Below are 27,863 nucleotides of genomic sequence, written 5' to 3' on the forward strand. Positions count from 1 at the left end.
AATTCTTAAGTAAGCTTAAGGTAGCAGGGTGTAAGGTCAACATACAAAAATTAATTAAATATTTATATATTAACAAGCAACTGGAAACAAGTTATTGAGATAATATCATTTAAAATAGCTTCAAAAAATTGTGCAGGATCCATATGCTAAAAACTATAAAACACTGATGAAAGAAATAAAAAACCTATCACATTAATAGACTGGAAAATTCAACATAAAGTTAAGATGTCAATTCTCCTGAAATCATCTTTATAGTAGTCCCCCCTTATCCATGGGGGGATCCATTCCAAGACTCCCCGTAGATGCCTGAAACTGCAGATAGTACATAACCCTGTGTATGCTATGTTTTTTCCTATACACACGTATCTATGATGAAGTTTAACCTATAAATTAGGCACAGTAAGGGATTAACAACAACAAAATCGAACAAGTACAACATTATAATAAAAATTGGGTGAATGTGATCTCTCTCCCTCTCTCGAAAGATCTTATTGTACCATATTCATCTATTTTCGGACTGCAGTTGCAGAGGTAACTGAAACTGTGGAAAGCAAAACCATGGATAAAGGGAGACTACTGTCATTCCAATAAAAATTCCGGCTGGGCATGGTGGCTCACACCTGTAATCCCGGCACTTTGGGAGCCTGAGGTGAGCGGATCACCGGAGGTCCGGAGTTTGAGACCAGGCTGACCAACATGGTCAAACCCTGTCTCTACTAAAAACAGAAAAATTAGCCAGATGTGGTGGGGGGCGCCTGTGATCCCAGCTACTCGGGAGGCTGGGGCAGGAGAATCGCTTGAACTCGGAAACAGAGGTTGCAATGAGCCGAGGACGCGCCATTGCACTCCATCCTGGGCAATAAGAGTGAAACTCCATCTCAAAAAAAAATAAAATAAAAAAATAAAAAATAAAAAAAATTCCATCGAGTTTTTGTAGATACAGATAGTTATTAGACAAACAGATTTTAAAATGTATACTGAAAGGCAAAAGAACTAGAGAAGCCAAAACGATTTTTTTGAAAAAGGGATAAAGTTGAAGGACTCACACTACCTGATTTTTAAGGCTTACTATAAAGCTACAGTAGTCAAGACAGTGTGGTACTGTCAGAAGAACAGACAAATAGATAAATGGAACCGAACAGAGAATCCAGAAGCACACCCACACAGACATGGTCAACTGATTTCTGATAAAGGTGAAAGGGCAATAGTGGGGAATGACGTTGCAACAAATGATGTTGCAATAACTGGACATCCATATGCAAAAAACCTCATCACGACCTATACCTCCCACCTTACATACAAATTAACTCAAAATAGATCATATATCTAAATGTAAAACTATAATGCTTTTACAAGAAAAAAACAGAATAAAATATCGTGAGTTTAAAGTTTAGACAAACAGTACTTTTTTTTTTACCATGATGCTGAAAGTTCAACTCATAAAGAAAAAATACTGATTAAATTGAACTCTGTCAAGATTAAAACACTTGTGAAAGACACTATGAGAAAGAAACTCAAGCTGTAAACTGGGAGAAAACATTTGCAAATCACATTATTAGCCAAAGAACTTTGACGTAGAATATACAAAGAACTCCCAAAACTCAACAGTAAGAAAACCACCCTGAGCCTGGTGCAGTGACACGCACCTGTAGTTCAACCTACTCAGGAAACTGAGTAGGAGGGTTACTTGAGCCCAAGACTTCAGGTCTGTGGCACACTATCATCATGCCTGTGAACAGGTACTACACTCCAGTCTGTGCAACAGAGTGAAACCCCTTCTCTCAAAACAAAAACAGAAGAAGAAAAGAAAATGACCCAGTTAAAAAAAAAAGGGGGGGGGGGGGTAAGAACTTTTAACAGGCACTTCACCGAAGACAACATATTGACAGTAAATAGCATATGAAAAAATGCTCAGGATCATAATTAGCCATGAAAGAAATGCAAATTAAAACCATAATGAAATGACAATACACATCTATGAAAATGGCCAAAAAACAAAACAAACCTGACAATACAAGTTCTTATGCGGATACAGAACAACTGCAATGCCCATACACTGCTGGTGCGGACTCAAAATGCTACAGTCACTCTTAGTAATTTCTTATAATTTCTTAGTCAAGCTTAGTAATTTCTTATAAAGTTAAATATATGCTTTTCATATGCTACAGCAATCCCATTCTCAAATATTTACCTAGAGAAATGAGAAGTCATATTCACACAAAATCCTATTTGTGGATATTTACATGGATTGCATTCATATTTGCCCCAAAGTGGAAACAATACACGTCCTTCAACAGAATGGATAAACAAACTTTGGTGCAACTGTACAGTGAAATCTGCTCAGGAGTAAAATGGAACTAATTATTGGTACATGCAAGAATCTCAAAGATGAATCTCAGAAGTATCATGCTGAGGGAAAGCATCCAGTCTCAAGTGGCTACAAACTGTATGATTCCATTTTTATGAGATTCTTGCAAAGGCAAAACTACTAGGACAGAAAACAGTGATTGCTAGGAACTGGGGGTGAGGGATAGGAGTTGACTATAAGAGGACAACATAAGGGAATTTTGGAGGGTGTTTGAAATGTTCTATATTCTCATTACGCAGGCATTACATGAAATCTATACATATGTTAATACTCAGAACTGTGTAACTTGAAAAAAGTTAAATTTACTATACTTTTTAAAAGAATAATCTGGCTGCATAATTTTATTCTCACACAAGAATACTAATAGCATATGTATAAAACATCACCCCACACTCAGTGGCTTAAAACAAGAAGTATTTATTTGGTTCACTACAGGTTGGTGATACTGGCTGAGCTCAGTAAGTTTTTCCTTGACATTTGGTACAAGTTATCTTTACTGTCTCATTACTTGATGAAAGTTATCTCCTGTATAACTTTCAATATGAAGATTTACTGATGATCAGACCTCCATTTCTTCTCTGACTTAAGCTGCTTTTTTCTTTTTTAACCCCTAGATCACTCTGTTCCAGCCACACTCACCTCCTGGATGCTGTTCTCAAACATGGCAGGCACTGGCTGTTTATTCTCCCTAGAATATTCTTCCTTCAGATATTCTCTTGGCTCACTCTCACCCTCTTCAAGCCTCTTCTCAAATGTCTCAATGAAGCTTATTCTGACTATGGCAATCTACATCTGCCGAGCTTCTACTTACCGTTTTACATTTTAAAAAAGCACTTTAACCTTTTAACATATTATATAATTTTAGTTTGCTTATTAACCTACAAGAATCCCACAAAGAAGATTCTTAGGACAGGAATCTTTGTTTTGTTCACAGATATATCTCCTGTCTCTGTAACAGTGTCTACAGAATAAAGCACATAGTAAGTGTTAAATAAATAAGCTGCAGTAATAAAGACAGCGTGGCATTAGTGGAGGAGATACACACATCAATGAGACAGAAACTGCATAAATATTTTCCTTGATTTTTGGACTTATTTTGCCTCTTTCACTCCCACATTTTACTAGTTCTGAAACGAAGGTGTTTATCACAAGACAGTAAATTTGTTAGCCACTAGGCAGCAAATATAGATACATTATCATTGCTGGATATGTTCTAACACAGTCCTAGGAAGACAGTGTATGGTTCATACTATTATTAATCCTCATTATTTGTAATGGTTGCACCCCAGACAAAATTTTAATGTAAATTTGAATCCCTGTCCCTTAAAGGTACAAGGATACAGCATTTAAATGAAAAGTTAGTGTGTTAACAGAAGACTGCCAGTCAACCCAAGGCCCTAACTGCCAAATTTAGAATATCTCAGAATGGTCAAAATAAGAAAGACTGGGTGACCATTGAGGTGTGAAGGAGTACCATGCCAGAGCAAAACATCTACTAGTCAAAAGTTCCCAGCTGACTTTGAAGAGCTTTTAAAATTACAGTTGGCTGAAAACTAAGGCAAAATGAAAACATCAAGTTTACCTTTAAGGAAAGGCAAATGAAACAGACCCCAGTGACAAAAGGTAATTTAGAAGAAACTTTAAAATTAAGGTAAATGCTTCAATTCAAACTCAGATTCTAAAGAAGAATATGTAAGTGTATGGATAAATACAGGTTATTGGCATGTGGTTTAAGAAACAGTTTTTATTTAAATACAACATACAATGCATATGCATAAGGCTAGTCACTGCAGCAACATCTATAGTAGCAAAGGCTAGAAATCAACCAAATGTCCAATAGCAAACTGGTTGATTACACTATTACACGCACAGAACAGAGTACTAGATTATATAGCTGTAAACATGAATGAAGATGATTTCTCTTTATTGCCCTGGAATAATATTCAAGATGTATTAAGTGAAAAAAGAATCTGAACAGTACACCACTATATATATACATATATATACACACACACACACATACACACACACACATATATACACACACATATATATATATATGTAGTAGCCAGCCAGTAAGGTGGCCCTGGGCCCCAATTATCCCTGTCCTCCTGGTATTCACACCCTTGTCTGTGTGACCAATAGTTCATGGCAGAAAGGATGGTGTGTGACTTCTGAGATGAGGATATAAACGACCCTGCAGCTTTTGCCCTGGTCAAGTGTACTTGCTCTCTCATCACTCACTCTGGGGGAAACCAGATACCATATCATGAGAAGCCCATGAGTGAGGAATTGAGGCCTCCAGCCAGAACTGAAGCCTCCTGCTAACAGCCTTGTGAGTGTACTTAGAAGTGGATCTTTTGGCCGGGTGCAGTGGCTCACACCTGTAATACCAGCACTTTGGGAGGTCAAGGTGGGTGGACCACCTGATGTCAGAAGTTTGAGACCAGCCTGGCCAAGATGGCAAAACCCTATATCTACTAAAATTACAAATAATTAGCGGGTGTGATGGCACATGCCTGTAGTCCCAGCTACTCAGGAGGCTGAGGCAGGAGAACGCTTGAACCTGGGAGATGGAGGTTGCAGTGAGCCGAGAGCACAACACTGCACTCAAGCGTGAGTGACAGAGATAGATTCCGTCTCCAAAAAAAGAAAGAAATGGATCTTTCAGCCTGAGCAAAGCCTTCAGATAACTGCAGCCTCAGCTGATATGTGTGTGGACTGAAACTTCATGAGAGATCCTGAAGGTCAGAATGACCTGGCTAAGCCACTTCCAAAATCCTGACCCACAGAAACTATGATAATAAATGTTTATTGTTTTATGCCAATGAGTTTGGGAGTAATGTGTTTTACAGCTACAGAAACCTAACACAATACACATGAAAGAGAAGAATATGAATACATATTATATATTTATGTATTTATATTTATTTTCATAAAATGTTGCAATGAAGTACGTAACAAAAATTAATAAAATTGGGTATTGGCCGGGCGCGGTGGCTCAAGCCTGTAATCCCAGCACTTTGGGAGGCCGAGACGGGCGGATCACAAGGTCAGGAGATCGAGACCATCCTGGCTAACAGAGTGAAACCCCGTCTCTACTAAAAAATACAAAAAAATAGCCGGGCGAGGTGGCGGGCGCCTGTAGTCCCAGCTACTCGGGAGGCTGAGGCAGGAGAATGGAGTGAACCCGGGAGGCGGAGCTTGCAGTGAGCTGAGATCAGGCCACTGCATTCCAGCCTGGGCGACAGCACGAGACTCCATCTCAAAAAATAAAAATAAATAAAATAAAATAAAATAAAATTGGGTATTTACAGGGGGAGGAAGGAAATGGGGTGGAAGAGGATAGGGATAGAATTTTCTAAATGTACTCTGTTTTATCGTTTTGATTTTGCAACCTTTTAAATATCCTATGTAACTTCCAAACAAAATTAAATCAAAATTTAGAAAAAGCAATCCCTAAAAGTGAAAACAAAATGAAGCAAATGAATCTAAGAGTGCATGAAGCAGCTAAAGCATACTTCAGAAAAATTATTCAAAGTGAATATTTACTTATTGTTATTTATTTTTGAGACAGGGTCTCACTCTGTCACCCAGGCTGGAATGCAGTGGCATAATTATGGCTCACTGTAGCCCCTCAACCTCCTGGGCTCAAGCAATCCTCCCACCTCAACCTCCCAAGTAGGTGTGACTTATGGGCATGCACCACCAAACCTGGCTAACTTTTTTAAATTATTTTTTGTAAAGACAGGGTCTCGCTATATCACCCAGACTGGTCTCAAAACCCTTAGACTCAAGCATTCCTCCCATCATGGTCTCCTAGTGTGCTGGGATTACAGGCATGCGCCCCTGTGCCTGGCCCAAAGAGAATTTTCAACACAATAAATTGTACTTCCTCATCAGGAAATACCCTAAATTTAAAAAATAAACTACAAAGAAATCTTCTGTTTTATTCAGTAATCATATTGTCGATGACAGTATTTTTAAAGCTAGTTATGCTATACATAAAGCAAATGAATAGTTATATAATTGTCAACAGGAACCAAGATTTTCAGTATGAGAAAAAAATAAAAACCTAAGGCAAAAAGAAGGTAGCTCAATGTGAATGTACTTACTGCCACCAAACTGTACACTTAAAAATGGTTAAGATGGTAAATTTTGTTATGTGTATTTTATCGCAATTAAACTTTTTAAAAAGCAGAAAGTAAAAACTTGGAAATCTTAAACTGCCAACAGTATGAACTCATAATGAATTTCTATTTCCAGAAAACAACAAAACATATTTCCTAGATATGTCCACTGAAAAGGTCTACAAGCATGAATCCACCAAATAGCAACGAGCACAAGCGTGCAATCCCTGAATACTACTTCCCCATCGAAAGGAACCAGGGATCCTTAGATAAATGGTTGAGTACAGGACTGAGGCAGAAAATGCACAAGATGAGCCTGGAACATCTAGTCACATTAGAAAGCAAAGAGAAATAAAAAGGAACCAACATTGAAGGGGCTCTGCCATCAAAGCAGCAGCAATTTAAACATCAAAAGGAATACCACACCAATAATTAAAACGTAAGTCTTAAAAATCTTAAAATCCACCAGTTCATCTTGGAGAAATGGCTTCTGGGTCAGAGGAAATACACGATAATATGGAACATGAGAAAAACATCAGACTTTTGAAATTGAAAAAAAAGGTGGGGCACAGTGGCTCACGCCTATAATCCCAACACTTTGGGAGGCCAAGGCGGGTGGATCACCCGAGGTCAAGAGTTCAAGACCAGCCTGGCAACATGGTGAAACCCCATCTCTACTCAATATACAAAAATTAGCCAGGTGTGGTGGCATGTGGCGGTGATCCTAGCGATTCAGGAGGAGACTTGCTTGAACCTGGGAGGTGGAAGTTGCAGTGAGCCAAGATTGCGTCACTGCACTCCAGCCTGGGTGACAGAGGGAGACAACGTCTAAAAAAAAGAAATTGAAAAAAAAAAAAAAAGAATTGAAATTGAGGTACAATCTACAAAACATTTTGTACTCCTCAAAACTGTCAAAGTCATAAAAAACAAAAGACTGAGAAACTAGCATAGATTAAAGACTAAAGACATATGACAATTAAATGCAATGCCGTACATCTGGAATGAATCCTAGAACACAAAATGAACATTAATTAAAAAATGATAAAATCCAAATAAAGCTTGGCCTTAAAAATCCATGAGTTCATGGTTACTTCTGTACGTGGCCAAGGTATCAACTCATTATTCTGAAATAGCAAACAAAGGAAAAGATCTAACATTTAACCCTTCTTTCCTATATGAACAGCAACCAAATAATTGATAAAGTCCTTAACTATAATATTCCAACTAATAAAGAAGAAATGACAGAATTCAAGTGTCACAATTTGCAACACTTAATGAAATACAGACATACTTTGGAGACATTTCAGGTTTGGTTCCAGATTACTGCAATAAAGTGAATATAGCAATAAAGTGAGTTATACGAATTTTTTTGTTTCCCAGTGAATATAAGTTATCTTTACAGCTGAGCGCAGTCGCTCACACCTGTAATCCCAGCAGTCTGGGAGGCCAAGGCAGGTGGATCACGAGGTCAAGAGATCGAGACCATCCTGGCCAACATGGTGAAACCCTGTCTCTACTAAAAATACAAAAATTAGCTGGGCCTGGTGGCGCACACCTGTAGTCCCAGCTACTCGGGAGGCGGAGGCAGGAGAATCGCTTGAACCCGGGAAGTGGGGGTGGCAGTGAGCCGAGATTGCACCACTGCACTCCAACCTGGCAACAGAGCAAAACTCTGTCTCAAAAAAATAAAAAGTTATCTTTTACAATATACTGTAGTCTATTAAGGGTGCAATAGCATTATATCATTAAAAAAACTACAGGTCTTAATAAAAAAATTTTATTGCTAAAAAAATGCAAATGATTGTCTGAGCCCTTATTGAGTTCACAGCATCTTTTTGCCAGTGGAGGGTCCCGTCTCCATACTGATGGCTGCCGACAGATTAGGCTGGTGGTGTTTGAAGGCTGGGGTAGCTTTGGCAATTTCTTAAAGTAAGACAACAATGAAATTTGCTCCATCAATGGACTTTTCCTTTTGTGAAAGATTTTTCTGTAGCATGTGATGCTGTTTGATAGCATTTTACCCACAGTAGCATTTCTTTCAAATTGGCATCAATTCTCTCAAATTCCACTGCTACTTTATGAACTAAACTTATTTAATATCCTAAATCATTAGTCATTTCAACAATATTTACAGCTTCTTCACCAAGAGTATATTCTATTTCAAGAAACCACTTTCTTAGAAAGCTCATCCATAAGAAGCAACTCATCTGTTCAAGTTTTATCATGAGACCAGCAGCAATTTAGTCACATCATCAGGCTCCACTTCTTATTTTAGTTTAGTTTGCACACGAGTGCAATTCCTTGTGATGCCCCAAAACAATTACAATAGTAACATCAGCAATCACTGATCACAGATCACCAAAACAGGCAGAAATGAAAGTCTGAAATATTGTGAGAATCACCAAGATGTGACAAAGACATGAAATGAGCATGTGCTGTTGGACGGCCACAAACCTTCAATTTGTAAAAAACACAGTTATCTGCAAAACACAATAGAGCAAAGCATAATAAAATGAGGTATGCCTGTAATAGTGCTAGCCACTTATCATTAATGGCTGCCAAAAACCAATAATAGATAAAAGGCTTATGGAGAACTTCATGATGGATGAATTAAGCTGACATCTGTACCCATGGCTGCATCTTAACATCACAGACAAATCCATCATTATACGTCACTGGAACCTATGCGATAGAAAGTACACAACATTATCTATGAAGTATTCTGGCAAAAAGGATGCAAGAACAAAAACAGACTAAAGATTACCCTTGTTCAGTACCCTTTGAAAAAGAAAGCTAATATGTAATTTTTAAAAAGATGGTGACAATAAAACAGAACAAAACAAGCCTTTTGGTGAAACTGACCTTAGGCTTCCATTAAACTGCAACTGAAGGTTTAATATATATAGTTTAAGCAACTTCAGTACTTAAAGAGAAAATAAACAGAAAAGAAGCCAATGTATGAAACACATGTACACAGCAAATGACTAATATCACATCGTAGAAACACACAATTACTTTACACTCTAATATGTTCATTACGTTAAAAATGCTTTACAGCCAAAACCAAGCATAGCAATGTAACAATTTTTTTAATGCATAGTCAATTTAGTGTATTTATATTGAGTTATTTATAAAAGCCATAATATTTTAGCTAACAGAGCTTCCCTCAGGAACCACATAATAGAAATAAATTTCTAAATACTGCATTATTAAAAACAAAAGCTGCCTTTTTTTTTTTTTTTGAGATGGAGTCTAGCCTCGTCGCCCAGGCTAAAGTGCAATGGTGCAATCTCGGCTCACTGCAACCTCTACCTCCCAGGTTCAAGCGATTCTTCTGCCTCAGCCTCCCGAGTAGCTGGGATTACAGGCACCTGCCACCATGGCTGGCTACTTTTTGTATTTTTAGTAGAGACAGGGTTTCACCGTGTTGGTTAGGATTACAGGCGCTGTGCCCGGACTAAAAACAAAAGCTTTTATAGTAATTAAAAACAATACAGGGGCCGGGTGCGGTAGCTCACGTCTGTAATCCCAGCAGTAGGAGGCCGAGGTGGGCGGATCACCTGAGGTCAGGAGTTTGAGATCAGCCTGACCAACATGGAGAAACCCGGTCTCTACTAAAAATACAAAATTAGCCGGGCATGGTGGCGCATGCTTGTAATTCCAGCTACTCGGGAGGCTGAGGCAGGAGAATCACTTGAACCTGGGAGGCGGAGGTTGCGGTGAGCCGAGATCGTGCCATTGCACTCTAGCCTGGGCAACAAGAGTGAAACTCCACCTCAAAAAGAAAAACAAAAACAAAAACTATACAGGTTTAGAGAGTATTAAAAGTTTGTGGCAACTTCATCTATTAAGAAAACCCATATTTCCACATACGTACTGAACCTGCCTAAATCTAGAACCACATGTACTTTTACATTTAAACAACATTAGGTACCAAAAGCCATATCTGAACCATAAATTTGTAATTCATATTTAGAGGAAGCACAAAGACCTCTCTGTAAAAACTCTCATTTTTAAAGTCTGAAAATTTGATAAAGGAGCCATGAAGTACCCAGAAAGTTGCAAATAGGCACATCAGCTTTACCAACGCTATTAAAAAACCCCAATGCCCTGTAAAGCCATGCATGATTCCTAAACTTCTTTAGAGATATTAATAATTTCAAAACATACCCCAGCTGTACTTTTTGTTTTTCAGATAGTCTCGCTCTGTCGCCCAGGCTGGAGTGCAGTGGTGTGATCTCCGCTCACTGCAACTTCCACCTCCGGGGTTCATGCCATTCTCCTGCCTCAGCTCCGGAGTAGCTGGGACTACAGGTGCTCGCCACCACGCCCGGCTAATTTTTTGTATTTTTAGTAGAGATGGGGTTTCACTGTGTTAGCCAGGATGGTCTCGATCTCCTGACCTCATGATCCACCCATCTCAGCCTCCCAAAGTGCTGGGATTACAGGCATGAGCCACCGTTCCCGGCCCCAGCTGCACTTTCTGAAAGCGCAATGTGTGATATTTTTTTCAAATTATTATTTGGGATAATTTTATAAAATCTATTGAGATAAATGTATAGTACAAAATAATGCAAACCACTGTTCTAAAGCATAAAGCATTACTAGCAATAAAACAGATCTAGCAGACTAAAAAATAAAAAATAAAAATAAAAACGCTATGTCAAGCTCTAACACATCATTCCTCCAGTATGAGTTACGCCAGAAAGCTCAAACTTCAATAACCAACATACCAAGTATGTGAGAAAAGAACAGAACACAAAACACTCACTTTTTTCTTTTTTTTTTGAGATGGAGTCTCGCTCTGTTGCCCAGGCTGGAGTGCCCAGGCGCGATTTTGGCTCACTGCACCCTCCACTCTGCGGGTTCCCGGGTTCAAGCGATTCTCCTGCCTCAACCTCCTGAGTAGCTGGGATTACAGGCACATGCCACCATGACCGGATAACTTTTGTATTTTTAGTAGAGACGTAGTTTCACCATATTGGTCAGACTGGTCTTGAACTCCTGACCTCGTGATCTGCCCGTGTCAGCCTCCCGAAGTGCTGGGAAACACTCACTCTTACAAAGGATATGTGCAAACAGCTATGGATGTGTATTCTATCCCCAGCCCTTTCCATATGTCTTATTTCATAGCCAAAACTGCCTTAGGAGGTAGTACTATTACCACCAATTTACAGATGAGAAAACAGGTTCAAGTGAATTATTTTAGCAGTGGTCACACAAGTGGCATAAGGTCAAATGACAAACCTATTACTAACCATGTAATCTTAGCAACAAAAGATCAACTGTTATTTACTCTTTAAAGAAAAATAGGACTGCCACAAAAGAAAAAGCCAGCCACCAATTTCGAACCAAATCAGTGAGAAAAAATGAGAACTTCAGTTTTTGAGTGACAAAAACAAAATTAGCTTTCCGTAATTTCAAGTAGTCCTTCAAAGTAATAAACTGGATTTATAATTAATCCTCAAAACAGCTTCTATTTGCAGGAATTAACTGCACAAACACCTTCTATTAATATAAAGTAAAACATTCATACACTAAACATATGACTTAGTCGAAGACACAGATAAAGTATTATTTTCTCTCTCTACCAAGCTCTCAGTAGATGTGCCAAAAAACTTAATCTCATACAATCAGGCAGATATTTATGAGAGCTACCATTATGAATAAAACTCAAATAGGCCGGTTTCCATATGTTGTAGTGGCTACAGAGAATAAAATGGATCTAGAGGTCTCATACAGTTCCACAGGGTCCCTAGTAATGGATACTATACGTTATTAGCGTGTTATAATCAAGATGTTGATAAAGAGATCTAAGTATTAAACCCAACCAAATGCTTTCTCTCTTCCTCTGCAAAATAAATGCAGAAAAGGTGGTGTCTCTAAAGATTATCAACCACTCCTCAAAAGATTCTGGTTACACAAATATTTACAACATTACCCGAGTAATTGCAAATCCAGTACTTCTTGATAAAGCCCACACTTTTCAGTTTGATGTTGTATCCTGATTTCTTCAGTCATCTTTAAATGTTTAAAAATGTTTTCAAAACAGAACTAAAATTTAAGCGCAAAACAAAGGAATTCAATCTGCCTTTAGTATTCCAACTAAAGACTTCCTGTTAACAGCAGGACTGCTTCCTTTGGCACATACAGTAAGTGCGTGACTGGTATGTGGCCAAGAACATAAAAGGTCAAATTTTCTAATCTGAAAGTTCTAAAGCTAAACGTAGAACTTTCTAGGCTCTAAAACTTTCTGAGATTATACAACTTGTTTCTGTGCTTCTACTAAATACAATAAGCTGAATTTAACCCTTGACATAAGGTGTTTCCTGAAAATCTAATAACTAATTGACAGGAATTACTATTGCCATTAAGTCATTACAAAACAAATTTTCCAATCTTTTTATGCTTATGACAATCAAAATTGAATGTTTGTAAAAATAAATCTATCACACATCCCTATCCTATCCTCCTATAAAGTTACTTTCTCCTTTCTATTCATTCAAATTCCTTGAACTGTATTCAGCATAAATCCTAAAAGTATGTTTTAAGTCTTCGCAAGGTGAATTCAAGAAACTTTCAGCTACTGTCTCATATTCAGATTTTTGCCTTCTGGAAAAGGAAGTTTATTAGGCTTTTCTGTTTGGCATGTAATTAGTTATTAATCTTTCCCTGCAACTTAAGTGATTCCTTCAAAAAAAGTATTATTTTTTTCTACAAGGTAAAACATTAAATCTATATTGCCCTGATAAAAATTAATGTTATCAAATGAAGTATCTCAAGCAATGTATCAACTGCTGTAAAGAATTTTTTTTTTTTCTTGGTTGGGGGAGATACCTTATTACCAGAGAGATTCTTCAACTACCTGCAACCTGCTTTAAGCCTAACGCAATCTGATATAAAAGAGCCAGGGAGGAGATTTCAAATGCAGAAGTCTACTGGCTCATTAAAACAAGGTCTTGGCTATTCCACGAAATAAAATCTTATTTCACTGTATGTACGTTCCAATAAAACTTTATTTTATTGCAGGAGGCAAGTCTATTTGGCCTATGGGTGTAGCTTGCTGACTCCTGCTGAAACCTCCCTCATAAAATTAAAAACACCCTCAAGATTAAAATTACAGTAGGGGCCTGAATTTTGATAACATATTTTCCTTATTTTTCCACCTCCATGTATGACTGCTTGCAAATAGTCATTTCAACAAATGGCAGTCACTAATAATTATCTTCCTGTGGTAGCCCCAGGGCAGGCTGCCCATAAGATTAACAAACTTGCTTCTTTTAAAGAACAATAATCCAGACTGGGTGCTATGGCACATGCCTGTAATCCCAGCACTTTGGGAGGCCAAGGCAGGCAGATTGCTTGAGCTGGGGAGTTTGACCAGCCTGGGTAACATGGTGAAATTCAGTCTCTACTAAAAACACAAAAATTTAGCCAGGTGTGGTGGTGCATGCCTGTAGTCCCAGCTACTCAGGAGGCTGAGGTGGGAGGATCGCTTGAGCCTGAGAGGTCGAGGCTGCAGTGAGCTGTGATCACACTACTGCACTACAGCCTGGGCAAGAGAGCAAGATTTGTCTCAAAAAAGAAAAGAGAAGAGAAGAACAAGAAAACACTGATCCTAGATCACACAGACTCCCTTGATGGTTTCCAAAAGTTGGACTGGCCAAAGAGGCCAGGCCACTTTCATCACTGGTGATCTCACCTCCTGCAAACTTTTCTGCTAAGCTATAGGTTTAAACAGTAACCTGCCATTTTTTCCCCAGCTTTCTTTCCATAGTAACTGGCAGTCACAAACACTACTGTAAAACCTAAGACTGGTCCTTGAGATATTTTTCAGACTTTGCTTACAAGTGGACCAACTGACACCAACTGGACCACTGTTCCATGAACTCAACCATGGAACTGACTTGGTCTTGCAACTCCCCAGCTTACCAGCAATATCCCAGACCAGTCAACAGCCCCCATCCCCTAGACCCCTGCTTACCAAATCATGTTTAAAACCCTAGCTTCTGAAGTCTTGCAGTGATGACTCCGAGAAACATTTCCCATCCTCCTTACTCAGCTGTCTTGCAAAAATTAAACTCTTTCTCCTTTACGTTATCTGCTGCCTCAGTGTTCAGCTCTATTTGTATAGCAGACAAGAGCCCAGTCAGGTGGTAATACTGTTTTATAGCATTTTTTGGATATATAATATTTGCACGTTTATGGGGTACATGTGATATTTTGTTACATGTACAGAGTATGAAATGATCAAATCAGGGTATTTAGGGTATCCATCACCTTGCGTATGTATCATTTCTATGTGTTGGGAACATTTCAAGTCCTTTCTTCTAGCTATTTCAAAATGTTAACTGTAGTCACCCTACTCTGCTATCAAACCTTGGAACTTATTTCATCTAACTGTATGTTTGGACCCATTAATCTACCTCTCTTTACCTCCCCTCCCATTCTTCCCAGCCTCTGCTATCATTCTACTTTCTATCTCCATGAAATCAATATGTTTCGCTTCCACATGTGAGTAAGAACATGAGACACCTGTCTTTCTGTGCCTGATTTCCCTTAACATAATGACCTCCAGTTCCATTCAAGTTGCTGCAAATGACATGATAAACATGGGAGTACAGGTATTCCTTTGATATACTGATTTCTTTTCCTTTAGATAGATACCTAGTAGTGGAATTGCTGGATCATATGGTAGTTCTGTTTTTACTTTTCTCAGAAATTTCCAAACTGCTTTCCATAGTGCCTGTCCTAATTATAACATTCCCACCAACAGTCTGTAACAGTTGCCTTTTCTTCACACTCTAACCAGTAGTGTATTTTTTGTCTTTTTAACAATAGCCATTCTGACTGGGGTAAGATACCTCACTGTGGTTTTGACTTACATTTCCTTGATGATTAGTGATGTTGCACATTTTTTCACATACCTTTTGGCCATTTGTATGTCTTCTTTTGAGAAACATCTATTCACGTCCTTTGCCCACTTCTTAATGGGATTGTTTTTCTGTAGGCTTCCTTGCATATTCTGGATATTAGTCCCTTGCTGGATGAATCTTTTGCAAACACTTTGTCCTATTCAATACATTGTCTCTTCATTCTGTTGTTTCCTTTACTGTGCAGAGATCTTTTGGTTTAACATAGTCCCCTATGTTTATTTCTGTTTTTGCTGCCTGTGCTTTTGAGGTCTTAGCCATAAAATCTTTGTTAGATTGATGTCCTGAAGTGTTTCCCCTACATTTCCTTCTAGCAGTTTTACAATTTCAGGTCTTAAGTCTTTAATCTATCTTGAGTTAAATTTGCATATGGTGAGACCAGGGTCAGATTTCATTCTTCTGCATGTGGATATCCAATTTTCCCTGCACTGTTTATTGAAGAGTGTCCTTTTCCCAATGTACATTCTTGGTGCTTTTGTAAAAAATCAGTTGGCTGCAAATATGTGGATTTATTTCTGCATTATCTATTTTGTTCCATTGGTCTATATGTCTCTTTCTATACCAATACCATGCTATTGTGGTTACTACAGCCTTATAATAGATTTTGAAGACAGGTAGTGTGATGCTTCTAGCTCTGTTCCATTTGCTCAGGACTACTTTGGGCATTTGGGCTACTTGCTGATTCTGTGGAAATTTTAGGATTGTTTTCTTTTATTTCTGTGAAAAATGACTGGTACTTTAATAAGGATTGCACTGAATCTGCAGATTACTTTGAGCAATATGGTCATTTTAATGATGTTAGTTCTTCTGATCCACAAGCATGGGATGTCTTTCCATTTGTTTTTGTGCTCTTCAATTTCTTTCATCAGTGTTTTGAAATCTTATTTTTTTTAAATATATTTATTTATATATTTTTTGAAATGGAGTCTCACTCTGTCGCCCAGGCTGGAGTGCAGTGACGCTATCCCGGCTCACTGCAAGCTCCGCCTCCTGGGTTCATGCCATTCTCCTGCCCCAGCCTACCGAGTAGCTAGGACTACAGGCACCTGCCACCATGACCAGCTAATTTTTTGTATTTTTTTTTTTTCAGTTGAGAGGGGGTTTCACCGGTTAGTCAGGATGGTCTTGATCTCCTGACCTCGTGATCCGCCCACCTAGGCCTCCCAAAGAGCTGGGATTACAGGTGTGAGTCACCGTGCCCGGACTGAAATCTTATTTTTTTAATGACATACTTGAATTTGAAAACATATCCAATTAACTTGTACTTTACTTTGAAGTTGTGGAAAGTTGTTTTAAAGTCTGTCTTTAAACTTACAAAAATTATGTCAAATTGCTCCTGAGAGGATCAGTAGAGATTTAGTTCTTATAGTATTTCCTCAATTATATTTTGCAAATCAGATTTTCAAAACAAGAGTTTAACTTGTTATCAATTCTTTATATTTACATACTTAAACCTCAGGTAGAAAAGTATTACAAGCTATCAGTGACATCTGCAATATAGATGGGAAAGGTGAATGCAAAGAATAACACATATTCTATATTAACAGTAAAAACAGCTATTTCTATTCTCCCTCAGCTACCAAAAACTGTCTTAAGTCTCCAGATTTAAAACCGCTGGGTTCATTCACTCATTCAGCCATTTATTTTTGTGAGCATCTCTTAGGCAGTCATGTGCTGTGCTAATCCTATCTGACTCTCCCCTCTCCTTTGTCCTTCAAACCCCATTAGTGGCCAAGTCCCATTAATCTGGGCATGTCCCACTTCTTCCTCTTTCCAAATTTCTTAAGTATAGGTCAAGTCCTCATTAACCACTGAATATGCACCAAATAGAAGATTATGCAGTCATTAAAACCACTCATAAAAAGTATACAACATGAAGAAAATCATTCAAGTAAAAAGAACAGAAAACTGTACAAAATATTGTATAATCACATCCATGTAAAAAAAGAATTTGGCATGGAAAAAGATGAAGAAAATAACATACTAAGAGGATCTCTGGTGGAGAGGTACTTTGCCTTTATGTTTCTGCATTTTGCAAATTTCCTATAATAAGCAGTTATTATTCTAGAAGAAAATATAAATGAAAAACTCACTATTAAACTTACTATTTTAGATAACAAATTATTCCTGAGGTTCAGAACTGCGTATCAGAAATAACCAAAATAAACACTCAAGCATGCAGTTAATTCTTTAACCTAATTCTTTAAAAACTAAAAGGTGCTTACCCATGCCTCTTACTGCATTTCCACATGCCTAGAAAACCTCTCCTCTTCAATGTTCCAGTGAGACTCTGATGTCAGCTTTCATAAAATAAGTTGTTCTTACCAACTATTCCACATTATTTTTAAAACTACAGCGATTTGCTTTCTCCTAAACTCTACTTCTCATTTTTCCTTCAAAAGAGTCCTAGATTTGCCTTTTCCTATTACCACTGGTATCCACTGGTACCTGCAATCCTCTTTTCTCTAGGAATCTACCCTTAATTCTAGTACAAAACTAATCTTTAAACACTGCTTTCATAAAATCACTTGTCTTTCAAAATGTGCAAGAGCTTCCGTTTGACTCAAATCTAAGCCTATTGTTGAACCACAAATCTCCACTTGACCTTACATCTTATTTCTTCAAAACAGGCAGAACTATACTGTTCCTTAGATTTAAACCACGCCTACTCTGTTTTCATTGTGCTCTTCCCAATTTTCCATGTAAAATGTCCTTCTTCTCGCCCATGTTAATCTAAAGGCCAAGCTCAAGGCCCAGTCCAAGTCCTACCTCTTCCATGAATCATCTCTTTAAGTATTCCAGCCTATACCGATCTCTCTTCTGATTCCTTGTTGCACTTACAGTTAGTATCACAAAGTATAACAATTGTTCTGTGACCATTGTGTATAAATTGGTTTTGTTTCTCCAAATAAGGTACCAGACAAATAAGGTACCAGAAAGCAGAGACCAACAGACCCAAGGAAAACGCTAGACACATAAACAGTTAATACTAAATGAATAAATTTTTTCTATAGTCAAAATACTAATGCTCCAAACCATTTCTAAGTCACCTTATTTGAAGTTATGTGAGCCAAAAAGTAAATCTGTCTCACATTTTATTTTTATCCTGCCAAAATTTAAAGTCGATAACTTGGTAGAAAAAAACAATCGGACAAAAAAGTTTAATTTTCATCTCGCTTCATTTTATCTAGTAAAACCAAGACTTTAGGAATAAAGTAGAACTGTACATTTCTCCAATCTCTTCTGCTCCTTTCAGAAGTATTTCCAAGTCAGGAGATACGGAAAGCACCTTCTTTTCCTAAATTAAATGGTAATATTTTTTGTCTGTTACAAAAAGAATAAAGACGTGCTCAACACACAATTAACCATATGACAAGTCTTTCTGATCAACTCAGGAAATAATTCTTAAACTACTTTTTGTTCAGAGAAAAAGTGCAGGATCTAGTGAAGTAATGCGGTTTCTCAGGGTCTCACTGAGCATGCCCAGTTGTTCCTATTCTGCTTTCCTTTCCCAAGTTTGTCAAGTGTCTCTGAAGACTTACCCTTCCCATTATTCTACCAAACCTAAACCTAAATTCAGACCAACTGGAGACATTAAATTCTCTAGGTTTTCAAGGGTCACACACAGGATTTAAGAGTCTAGACAGCCTTGAGATAAGTACCAGGTTTATATAACAGGAATTAATAAAATAAATGGACACAAGGACTCTTCCATTCAGTGTAGATTAACAACTATTTGCACACAGGCTGAAGCAGGACTAGCAAAGTGGAAAAAATTTCGCTAGTAGTAGCTGTTCGCGTCCCAAGAAAATCTAGAAAAGAACATCTTTTTAATTGACATGTCAATAAACTACTATATTATTTATAATGTTAAGCTACCTGAAGCATGCCTCCCCTGATTCTGTGGCATTCTTTGGAAGAGATCATGGTTGTATTCATAATATCTGTACTCTTCATGTGCACGATCTCCAAGTGGCCGCTTTCTCTGACCATCAAAAAAATTGTCTGAATAATAATATCGGGAACCAGAGTCTCCATTTTCGACAGCAAAACTAACTTCCGTTACAAATGACTGAGAAGAACCATACTCCCTAGGGACATCTGCTAGACTTCTGGCAAGATAAGAAGGTGCAGATAATCTGTTGCTTTCTCTTCTCATTATTTCATGAGGTGTTCTCTGAATTGGAGTTCTAAGGAAACTCTGGTTTCTTGAAACTACTCCATCTCCAGAAGTTGAAAAGGCATTAGGGCTTGAATCTGGAAGACAGATATCAGTTCGTCTTGGAATTGTTGGACCATGCCGGATGAATGAAGGCATAAGATCTATAATAAAACAAAGGATAAAATTACCCTTTCATCAGTAAGTAACAAAAGTTTTCGAAAGTTGTTCATTTACATCTACCACCCCAAAATCAAATGTCAACTTAAAACACAATTTTAAATTTTGGTTTAGGATGGTACTTGGGCATTTTAAACTGAAGAAGGTTAATATTTTCCCAATCAAATGAATTTATATAACTTGCATTAATATGCTATGTGTAAAAGCTCAGCTAGAATGAAATGTATTCTGCATACTACCATACATAATATGATAAAATGCCAATAATCTTATCTGTGAACTACACATTAATGACATGGTCATGAATTAATGAATAATAGGAAACAATCTAACAAACTGATAGTTTCTAGTTAATTAAGCTAGTAGTTTATTTTGTTGTTCTCACTTCATTTTAGAAACTGCCAAAAATCCTTCTTGAAGCAAACACAATTTCAAAAATAAAATAGAACTTAATGCTACTCCCAAGTATGTAAAAGTGGATTCCTTTAAAGATTAAAAAATTAGTAGCTCTTTCTTCTCTTGGAATTACCTAGCACTAGCACAGTAATCAAAAGCTAGAAAGCCAAAAATTTAGGTATGAAAATTGAAAATAAAAAGCTCTCATTTCAAAGAGGCACACAAATGTTGAATTGGCTCAAAAAACCAAGCCTGAAACTATGTAATTATAATTCAAAATAGTAGATAATAGAACAATGGCTTTTAGGATACTGTACTTTTAAACACGAAACTTGAAACCAGCTTAAGACATTCCTAGTTAGAAAGCAAATACTTTTAAAACAAGAAAAAACCTGAATATGGAGACCCTCTTATTATTCATTAAGTAAACAATATTGGAGACACTCATATTAATAAGCTTCAGAAACTAACACTGGACAGAAACAAATATCCGAATAAATAAGGCTCAACACTTGATGTAACGACAACAAAACAAAGTATATCAAAAGTTATTTGCTTAATTGTGACAAACATGAACAAAACTGCATGTTCTGCACATGTACCCCAGAACTTAAAGTATAATAATAAAAAGTGTGACAAACATGATTCACGATTTCAAGTAATGTTTGATAAACTTTATTTGTAGCAAACAGCAAGCTATCACTTAAAAACAGCCAAAAACCTAACAGCATGTGTAACTGAAAATCAAGTTAAAAAAAAACTTAAAAATCAAGTTTCCAGTTACTGACATGCTCAACTGACATATATTTTGTTGAAAGTATTGCAAGTACTACTATAAATCTGGAAGGCTGACAATGTGGTTATAATGGAGAACATGCTCTCCCATCTGTGTGATCTTGGGCAAATACTAGAAACCTAGCATTCCCAATTACAATATGAGGTAATACTTAAGTCACAAGGTTACTACCAGCTTCCAAGAAGGAAACTTACGCAAAGGGCCCAGGGCGCAGTATGAGCACCAAAATACCAGCTCCATGCCTCACAAATGTCCTGAACACACAAGAATTAAAAATCCAAGAGATTCAACTCAAAAATCAAATACTTAAGAAGAAAAGTAGCGGGGGACAGGAGGTGGGGGTTGAGGGTGGGATATACCCTATCCAAAAAAAAAAAAAAACTTTTCCGGGGGTGGGGCGGGGGACGGTGGAATTTCTCTAACACGATAGAAATCATTTTGAGTAGCCTTTTTGGAATCTCACGAATATAGCCAAATACAAAGGCTTTTGGCTCTCTGCTCTGGGATGTAAGAGTGATGAGGCTTTGGGTGGCAGCCACAAGAACTATGGTGTGCTTTTCACCTTCTCAAGTCTGCATCCAGCAGCAGGACTAAGGAATTCTGCCCCAGAGTTTGCACAACTTGCAGCACTATCGAGACACCCACAATGTTTGCAAACATGAGGCACATCTCGACGCACCCAGAAGAGTAAAAAGTGTCCCTGTCTAATTACTCTTACTCCCACAGCATTAGGTTATAAACAACTTAAGTGTTTTCTAGTCTCTCTTCCAGTACTTAAAACCAACAACTCTCTGCCAGGCGGGGTGAGGAAGTCTGTTATTTTTAGGGGGTACTCTTGGCGCGGTTAGGTGCGGGGGGACTAACCCAAGTCCCTTAGTCTTACGGGCTTTCAATCAACGAATACCACTTCAGGCACAAGAAAATCTCAAAACCAGTATTTCACAGCGACCAGCGACGAAGGAGAAGCCCTGGGGACCCGCCGGCGCCCCCGCCCAGGTCCCCGCAGCCCCCGGCCGCCTGGGCCAGGTGTGGGCGCGCCCCGCCTGACACTCACTCCGAAGCAGAGGCGACGTCTCCTTCTTCACGTACTTCCCCTGCACCTCGGCCGGCTTGGACACTTCGTTTTTGGTTTTCTTTCGGGACAGCATCCTTCTCGACGAGGCCTGAGGCCGCGCTGAGTTGCTTCCCTAGGGCTCCGCGCCGGGCGCCGGCCGTCTCCGCCGCCACCTCCGCCGGCGCCGGCGTCTCCTTCCCTCCTGAGCCGCCGCCTCCGCCGCCGCCTGTCCGGAGCCCGGGGTTGCCTGCAGGGACTGCCGCATGTTCAGGGCGCTAAGCGCGCCGGCCGCCGCTCAGTCGCTGGTCAGTTCCTTCCCGGAAGTCGGCCCGCTCTGCGACGCTGCTCGGGGACGCCGTGAGAAAAGCCCAGCGACGCCAGGCCAGGGCCATGGTTCGCCGCCGGCCGCCGGGCAACCGCTACCACTACCGCCGCCGCCGCCTACATCCCGTAAACTTTCCCCGCGGCCGCTGGGAATTCTGGGAAGCTCGATGCAGCGCGGGCCGCCGCCGCCCCTCCCCCACCACAGCTCCCGGCGCGGCTCCGGGGCGGGACTCGGGTGCGGGGGCTCTCGGCTAACGGGCGGGTCCCACCGAGCCGCGGCTGTCCTCGCTCATCCTCAGCGAGAAGCAGGTCCTGCCGACTGAGAAGATGAAGGACGACCCCCCCCCTTCCTCGTTGAGAGCAGGAGCTCGTCGCATGCGCACGTCGTGAAGCCACTCTCCACGACAGTTTTTTTGTTGCTGTTTTTGTGTCCTCTCGGGATTTCTAATGGAGGCAGTGACTTTTTTTCTCCCAATACGATCTTCCCTGTTTGAGGGTGTTGTTCCTAGTGTTTCCAAGGCTGGTGAATTCAGTTCCGTAAAAAATGTGGAATGCTAATTATGACCCCCAGGCTAGTGCTATATCATATCATCTAGTCTGCTGGAAGCGTTCATGCTGGTTAACTGGAAATAAGTTGATCCTCTACTGAGTATCAGGGAGTGCGTTTTTCTAATAACAGGAAAAAACGGAAGAACGCAAGATGGAATTTCCAGTACCTCTTTTTAAGATACATTTGGTGTTAGCATATTACAATTATTTTATTGCATCATTATCATTAGTATGATTAATAGCCACGTATTTCCTCCTGACGTTATGTGTTACGATCTTAGAATTTTGAGGACTTTGACCACTGCAAGTCGGGACCGGGAATTTTCTATCTAAAATAATAGACTCTACTTCCTTCTATATAACTTAGCAAGACTGCCATATGTACAGGATAACATTTGGAAAATAAGATTGGATTCATCCCCTAGTGACCAAATTCAGGCTTTAATAATGAAGAATGCTTTCCCTGAGATCTAAAACATCTCACAAGAGATCTAAGACATGTCTCTACAAAAGACATGGAATTTTTTTACCACATAAGATTAAAAAGATGGTCAAATTTTGTTTTACCATGAGCAAACAAATGAGACATTTAATCTAGGGTCTGTCTCCATTATGTTCCCTTGACGCAGATCTCCCACAATTCATTCATTTAGCAATAAATACTCATCACCCACTGTGCTAGGCACTGTGCTAGGTGTTTGTGATATAGCAATAAGCAAAACAGACAAAAATTCCTACTGTCATGGGAAAGAAAAAAATGACGAAAAATAAGCAAAACGTACTATGTTAGACAGTGGTAAGTGATGAAGTGAAAATAAGAGAGCACTTGCAATTTTAGAGAGGGTGATAGAGGGACCAGAGAAGGCTCAGGAGAAGGTGACATTGGAGTTAAGTGACAGAATGAGGAAACTGGCCATGCAGCTATCTGGAGAAACAGTATTCCTGGCAGAAAGGACAGCAAGTGCAAAGTCACTGCAAGTGGCCATGTTCCTGGCAGATTGGAGGAACAGTAAGAGGGTTTACTACGGGAAAAGAGGGGGAGACGAATGGGGAATGCAGTTAGAGAGTAACAGTAGCCACCGCACCTTGGGCTTTGTAGGCCATTGTAAGGAGTGTTACTTTGAGCAGAAGAGTGACATGATCTGAGTTAATGTTTTCATAGGACTGCTTTGGGTACTGGGTGGAGAGTAGACAATGGAGATAAGGGCAAAAGCAGGGAGATCAGTCAGAAGTTATTGCTGGCTTGGACCCAGGTAATAATAGGTGGAGATAAGTGGACACATTTTAGACATATTTTAAACAAAGCCCGCCAAATTTGCTGACATTGAATATGGAGTGTGAGACTATCAGTCACTCCCATGGGTATGAAAATCTTAAGAAACAGAATTGGAACTCACTAGAAGCAGAGTGTACTCTGAGAGAAACATTAGAAAAACAGTTACTTGTTCCTGTGGTTCAGAAATAAGGACAAGTCCTAAAGCATTGATAGTGTGCAGGGAGAAGAACGAGTGATGAAACTTAAGCGAAAACACAATGGGGTTTTGTTACACATCAGAGTGTGAAGGCGGGAGCTGAAGGGGGAAGGGGGAGCCAAAGAAGTGCCAGGTTTCTGCCCAAGGCTTACCCCAGAGAAGGACAAAAGGATATTAGTACCTTGTTAATAAAGGCAACTCTTCTCACTGGGAGTTTTCCCAGAGCCTGAAATACGGGACACCTTTCACGTATGGAGGAAAGAATCCTAGAATTTTATAGTTGAAAAAGAATTCTGAGATTACCTGGGCTCACCTCATCAACATCAAAAAGGAACGAGAAAAATTAAGTGTTTTGCCTCAGATTATATTCCTGGTTAATGACAGAATAACATCAGAACTGGAGTTTTCGATTTCCTTTTTTTTTTTTTTCTGAGGTAGAGTCTCGCTCTATCCCCCAGGCAGGAGTGCAGTGGCACTACCTCAGCTCACTGCAACCGCTGCCTCTCAGGTTCAAGCGATCCTTTCACCTCGGCCTCCCAAATAGCTGGGATTACAGGCGCCCGCCACCACACCCAACTACGTTTTGTGTATTTAGTAGAGACCGGATTTCATCATGTTGGCCAGGCTGGTCCTGAACTCCTGGCCTCAAGTGATCCGCCCGCCTCGGCCTCCCAAAATGCTGCCGTTATAGGCGTGAGCCACTATGCCAGCCTCAATTTCCATTTGGGGCTCTTTTCTGCAACAGGACATTCAGAATCCCACTAATGTGAGTCCAGACTGTTTCTAACACAGTTGTTTGGAAAGCCATCTATGTTCCTTACAAAGTACTCCCTTGTACAATGCTATTTCATTTCTTTGAATTAAAGCAGAGAGAAAGCCTTAATTAGGTGCTCTATTTAAGACACCTAATTTGCCTTTTTATCAAGGAGGGTACATTCCAGAATCAACAATCTGCAGGCAGCATTAGCTATAGCAATGCACAACAAATACGTGAACTTTGAATTTGAATCCTTAAATCTAAAAGCTTTGAATTAACATCTGTTTTCTAGAAATTCCTTGACTTCTGAGAATTTTTATTAAGGAATTCAGATTTGCTATAGTTCGACAGAGCTGTAATTCTCCAGACATTGCCTTCAATAATGCTAATACTGCATTCCATAGTAGAGATTTTTTTTCCCCCTTACAGTTACATTCTCAGTGGAGAAAACTGGCAATTAGGAGGCTTCTCGTGTTTTAATAACTTTTTTAAAAAATTAATTTAGCATCAACATTTATTTTAGTGGCGCCTGTGGGGTATGACCCTGGGCTCACCTCATAGCATTCTGAGTTCTTGGTTGTCTCATCTGAAAATGAAGAAAGTGAACCATTTGATTTCTTTTCTTTTATTTCTTTCTTTCTTTTTTTTCTTTTTTTTTTTTTTTTTTTTTTTTTTTTTTTTTGAGACAGAGTCTCACTCTGTCGCCCAGGCTGGAGTGCAGTGGCGCGATCTCAGCTCACTGCGAGCTCCGCCTCCTGGTTCACGCCATTCTCCTGCTTCAGCCTCCTAAGTAGCTGGGACTACTGGCACCCACCACCACACGCAGCTAATTTTCTGTATTTTTAGTGGAGACAGGGTTTCACCTTGTTAGCCAGGATGGTCTCGATCTCCTCCTGACCTCGTGATCTGCCTGCCTTGGCCTCCCAAAGTGCTGGGATTACCGGCGTGAGCCACCGCGCCAAGCTGAACCATTTGATTTCTGAAGTGTCTTTCAGTCCTGGAGTTTTCTACCATGTAGGCAGAAGGGAATATGCTAAAATAAAAACTTACCTTCATAGGATAAGAGAAATGTTGGTGATTTTCTTTCTTTAAAAAGTTTGTTTTTTATTCAACTATTAAAATATTAAATTATCAGCATTATATAAAATCATTAGTATAAAAATAAAATTTCATACCAGATTGTTACTTTCAAAGACAGCTAAGGGCTTTATGCTATGTTGATGTCCTCTTGTTAGAAGCATGTAATTTTTAAAGGGTGAACTATTCAGTGAAAGATTATCCAAGAAAGACAACCAAAATGGAAATAAGGCCTACATATGGAGCCTCAAAAAAAAAAAAAGAAGGAAAAAAGAAGAGGAACTTCTAGTCTACTCTCCAACTCACTCTTCTTGTTCACTTAACAAGATAAACTTAATTTGTCTCAGGAATAAGTAATAATTGTGCCAATTATAGCTCTTCAAGTCTCTAAAATTTCGCTATTAAAATATGGGAGGGGAATGGGCGCGATGGCTCACGTCTATAATCCCAGCACTTTGGGAGGCTGAGGCGGGTGGATCACCTGAGGTCAGGAGTTTGAGACCAGCCTGGCCAACATGGTGAAACCCCGTCTCTACCAAAAATACAAAAATTAGCAGGACGTGGTGATGTGCGCCTGTAATCCCATCTACTCTGGAGGCTGAGGCAGGAGATCCGTTTGAACTAGGGAGGCAGAGGTTGCAGTGAGCCAAGATTGTACCACTGTACTCCAGCCTGAGCAACAGAGACTCTGTCTCAAAAAAAAAAGGGGAGGAGGGAGGGTAAATTCCTAAGTGTCCATTAGGCAGAAACTTTGGTTGTTTCTTATGAAGGATAAGGGTGTGTAATGTCTACACAGCTCTGAAGATATTATATAACTGCTTAATATTAGCAACTTAGTTGGGTTTCTAAACTCCTGTTATGTAAGATGAATCATCCCCCCAATAACATGAAGAATTAGTAACACAATTCTAATCAAAAGGAGTCAAACTGGGAGATTCGGTGTCTCTGAGCTTAGCTTTTGTTCTTATGTACTATGATTGCTTAGACTTAGAGGTTCTCTGAAAACTTGGTAGAAAGTCAAAATGAGTCTTTTATTCTTGGCAACGCTGGCCTTGGACTTCTGTTGTCTGTCCTTCTGGTTCTTTCTGTATCTTGACTTCTCTGACCCTAGAAACTTTTATTTTCCTTCCAGAACTGGGCCGTTATCTTCAGCCACTTTCAACTTTATTTTTAAACTATTCTTTGCAATTATCAGTTTTTACTTGGCTTCATGATATTGTGAAATATATATTTGGTCTTCATCTCTGTGTCCTGACATAGAATTCTTAAACCCTCGTAATCTCCAGAAGAGTGTCTTCTGTATGCTAATGAGATGACTGGTGGCTGGATAGCTTCAGAATAAGGGCTGGTCAACTGAGAAAGACCAAGGTAGAATTAAAGGGTGGGGAATTCCAGCCCCACCACCAACCTTCTGGGACGGGAGAGGGGCTGAAGTTTAAGTTGCCCATGAGGTACTAAGTCATTTCTACATAACGGAGCTTCCATAAAACCACAAAGGACTAGGTTTTGAGAGTTTCTGGATGGCTAAACACACTGAGGTTCCTGGAGGCCGCCATTCCTAGGGAGGGCATGGACGCCCTCCTTTATTCTATTATTTTTGCTAAACTGATAAACACAGTGTTTCCCTGAGTTTGTGAGCTGCTCTAATAAATTAATAAAACTCAAGAA

General features: G+C 39.3%; 1 protein-coding gene across 1 annotated transcript in view; it reads right to left on the bottom strand.

Moving 5' to 3' along the window:
- SAV1 (salvador family WW domain containing protein 1) overlaps positions 1-22,727 on the bottom strand; it is a 35,429-nt gene extending 12,702 nt beyond the window's left edge. The window contains exons 1-2 of the mRNA XM_037983949.2: positions 22,017-22,727; positions 19,311-19,754 (exon numbers count right to left, since the gene is read on the bottom strand). Of these exons, the coding sequence (XP_037839877.1) occupies positions 19,311-19,754; positions 22,017-22,110 (538 nt within the window). The 5' untranslated portion in view covers positions 22,111-22,727. The remainder of the gene's footprint in view (positions 1-19,310; positions 19,755-22,016) is intronic.
- Between the last annotated feature and the right edge of the window lie 5,136 nt (positions 22,728-27,863).

Source organism: Chlorocebus sabaeus, chromosome 24, assembly GCF_047675955.1.
Source record: "Chlorocebus sabaeus isolate Y175 chromosome 24, mChlSab1.0.hap1, whole genome shotgun sequence".
Taxonomy (NCBI): domain Eukaryota; kingdom Metazoa; phylum Chordata; class Mammalia; order Primates; family Cercopithecidae; genus Chlorocebus; species Chlorocebus sabaeus.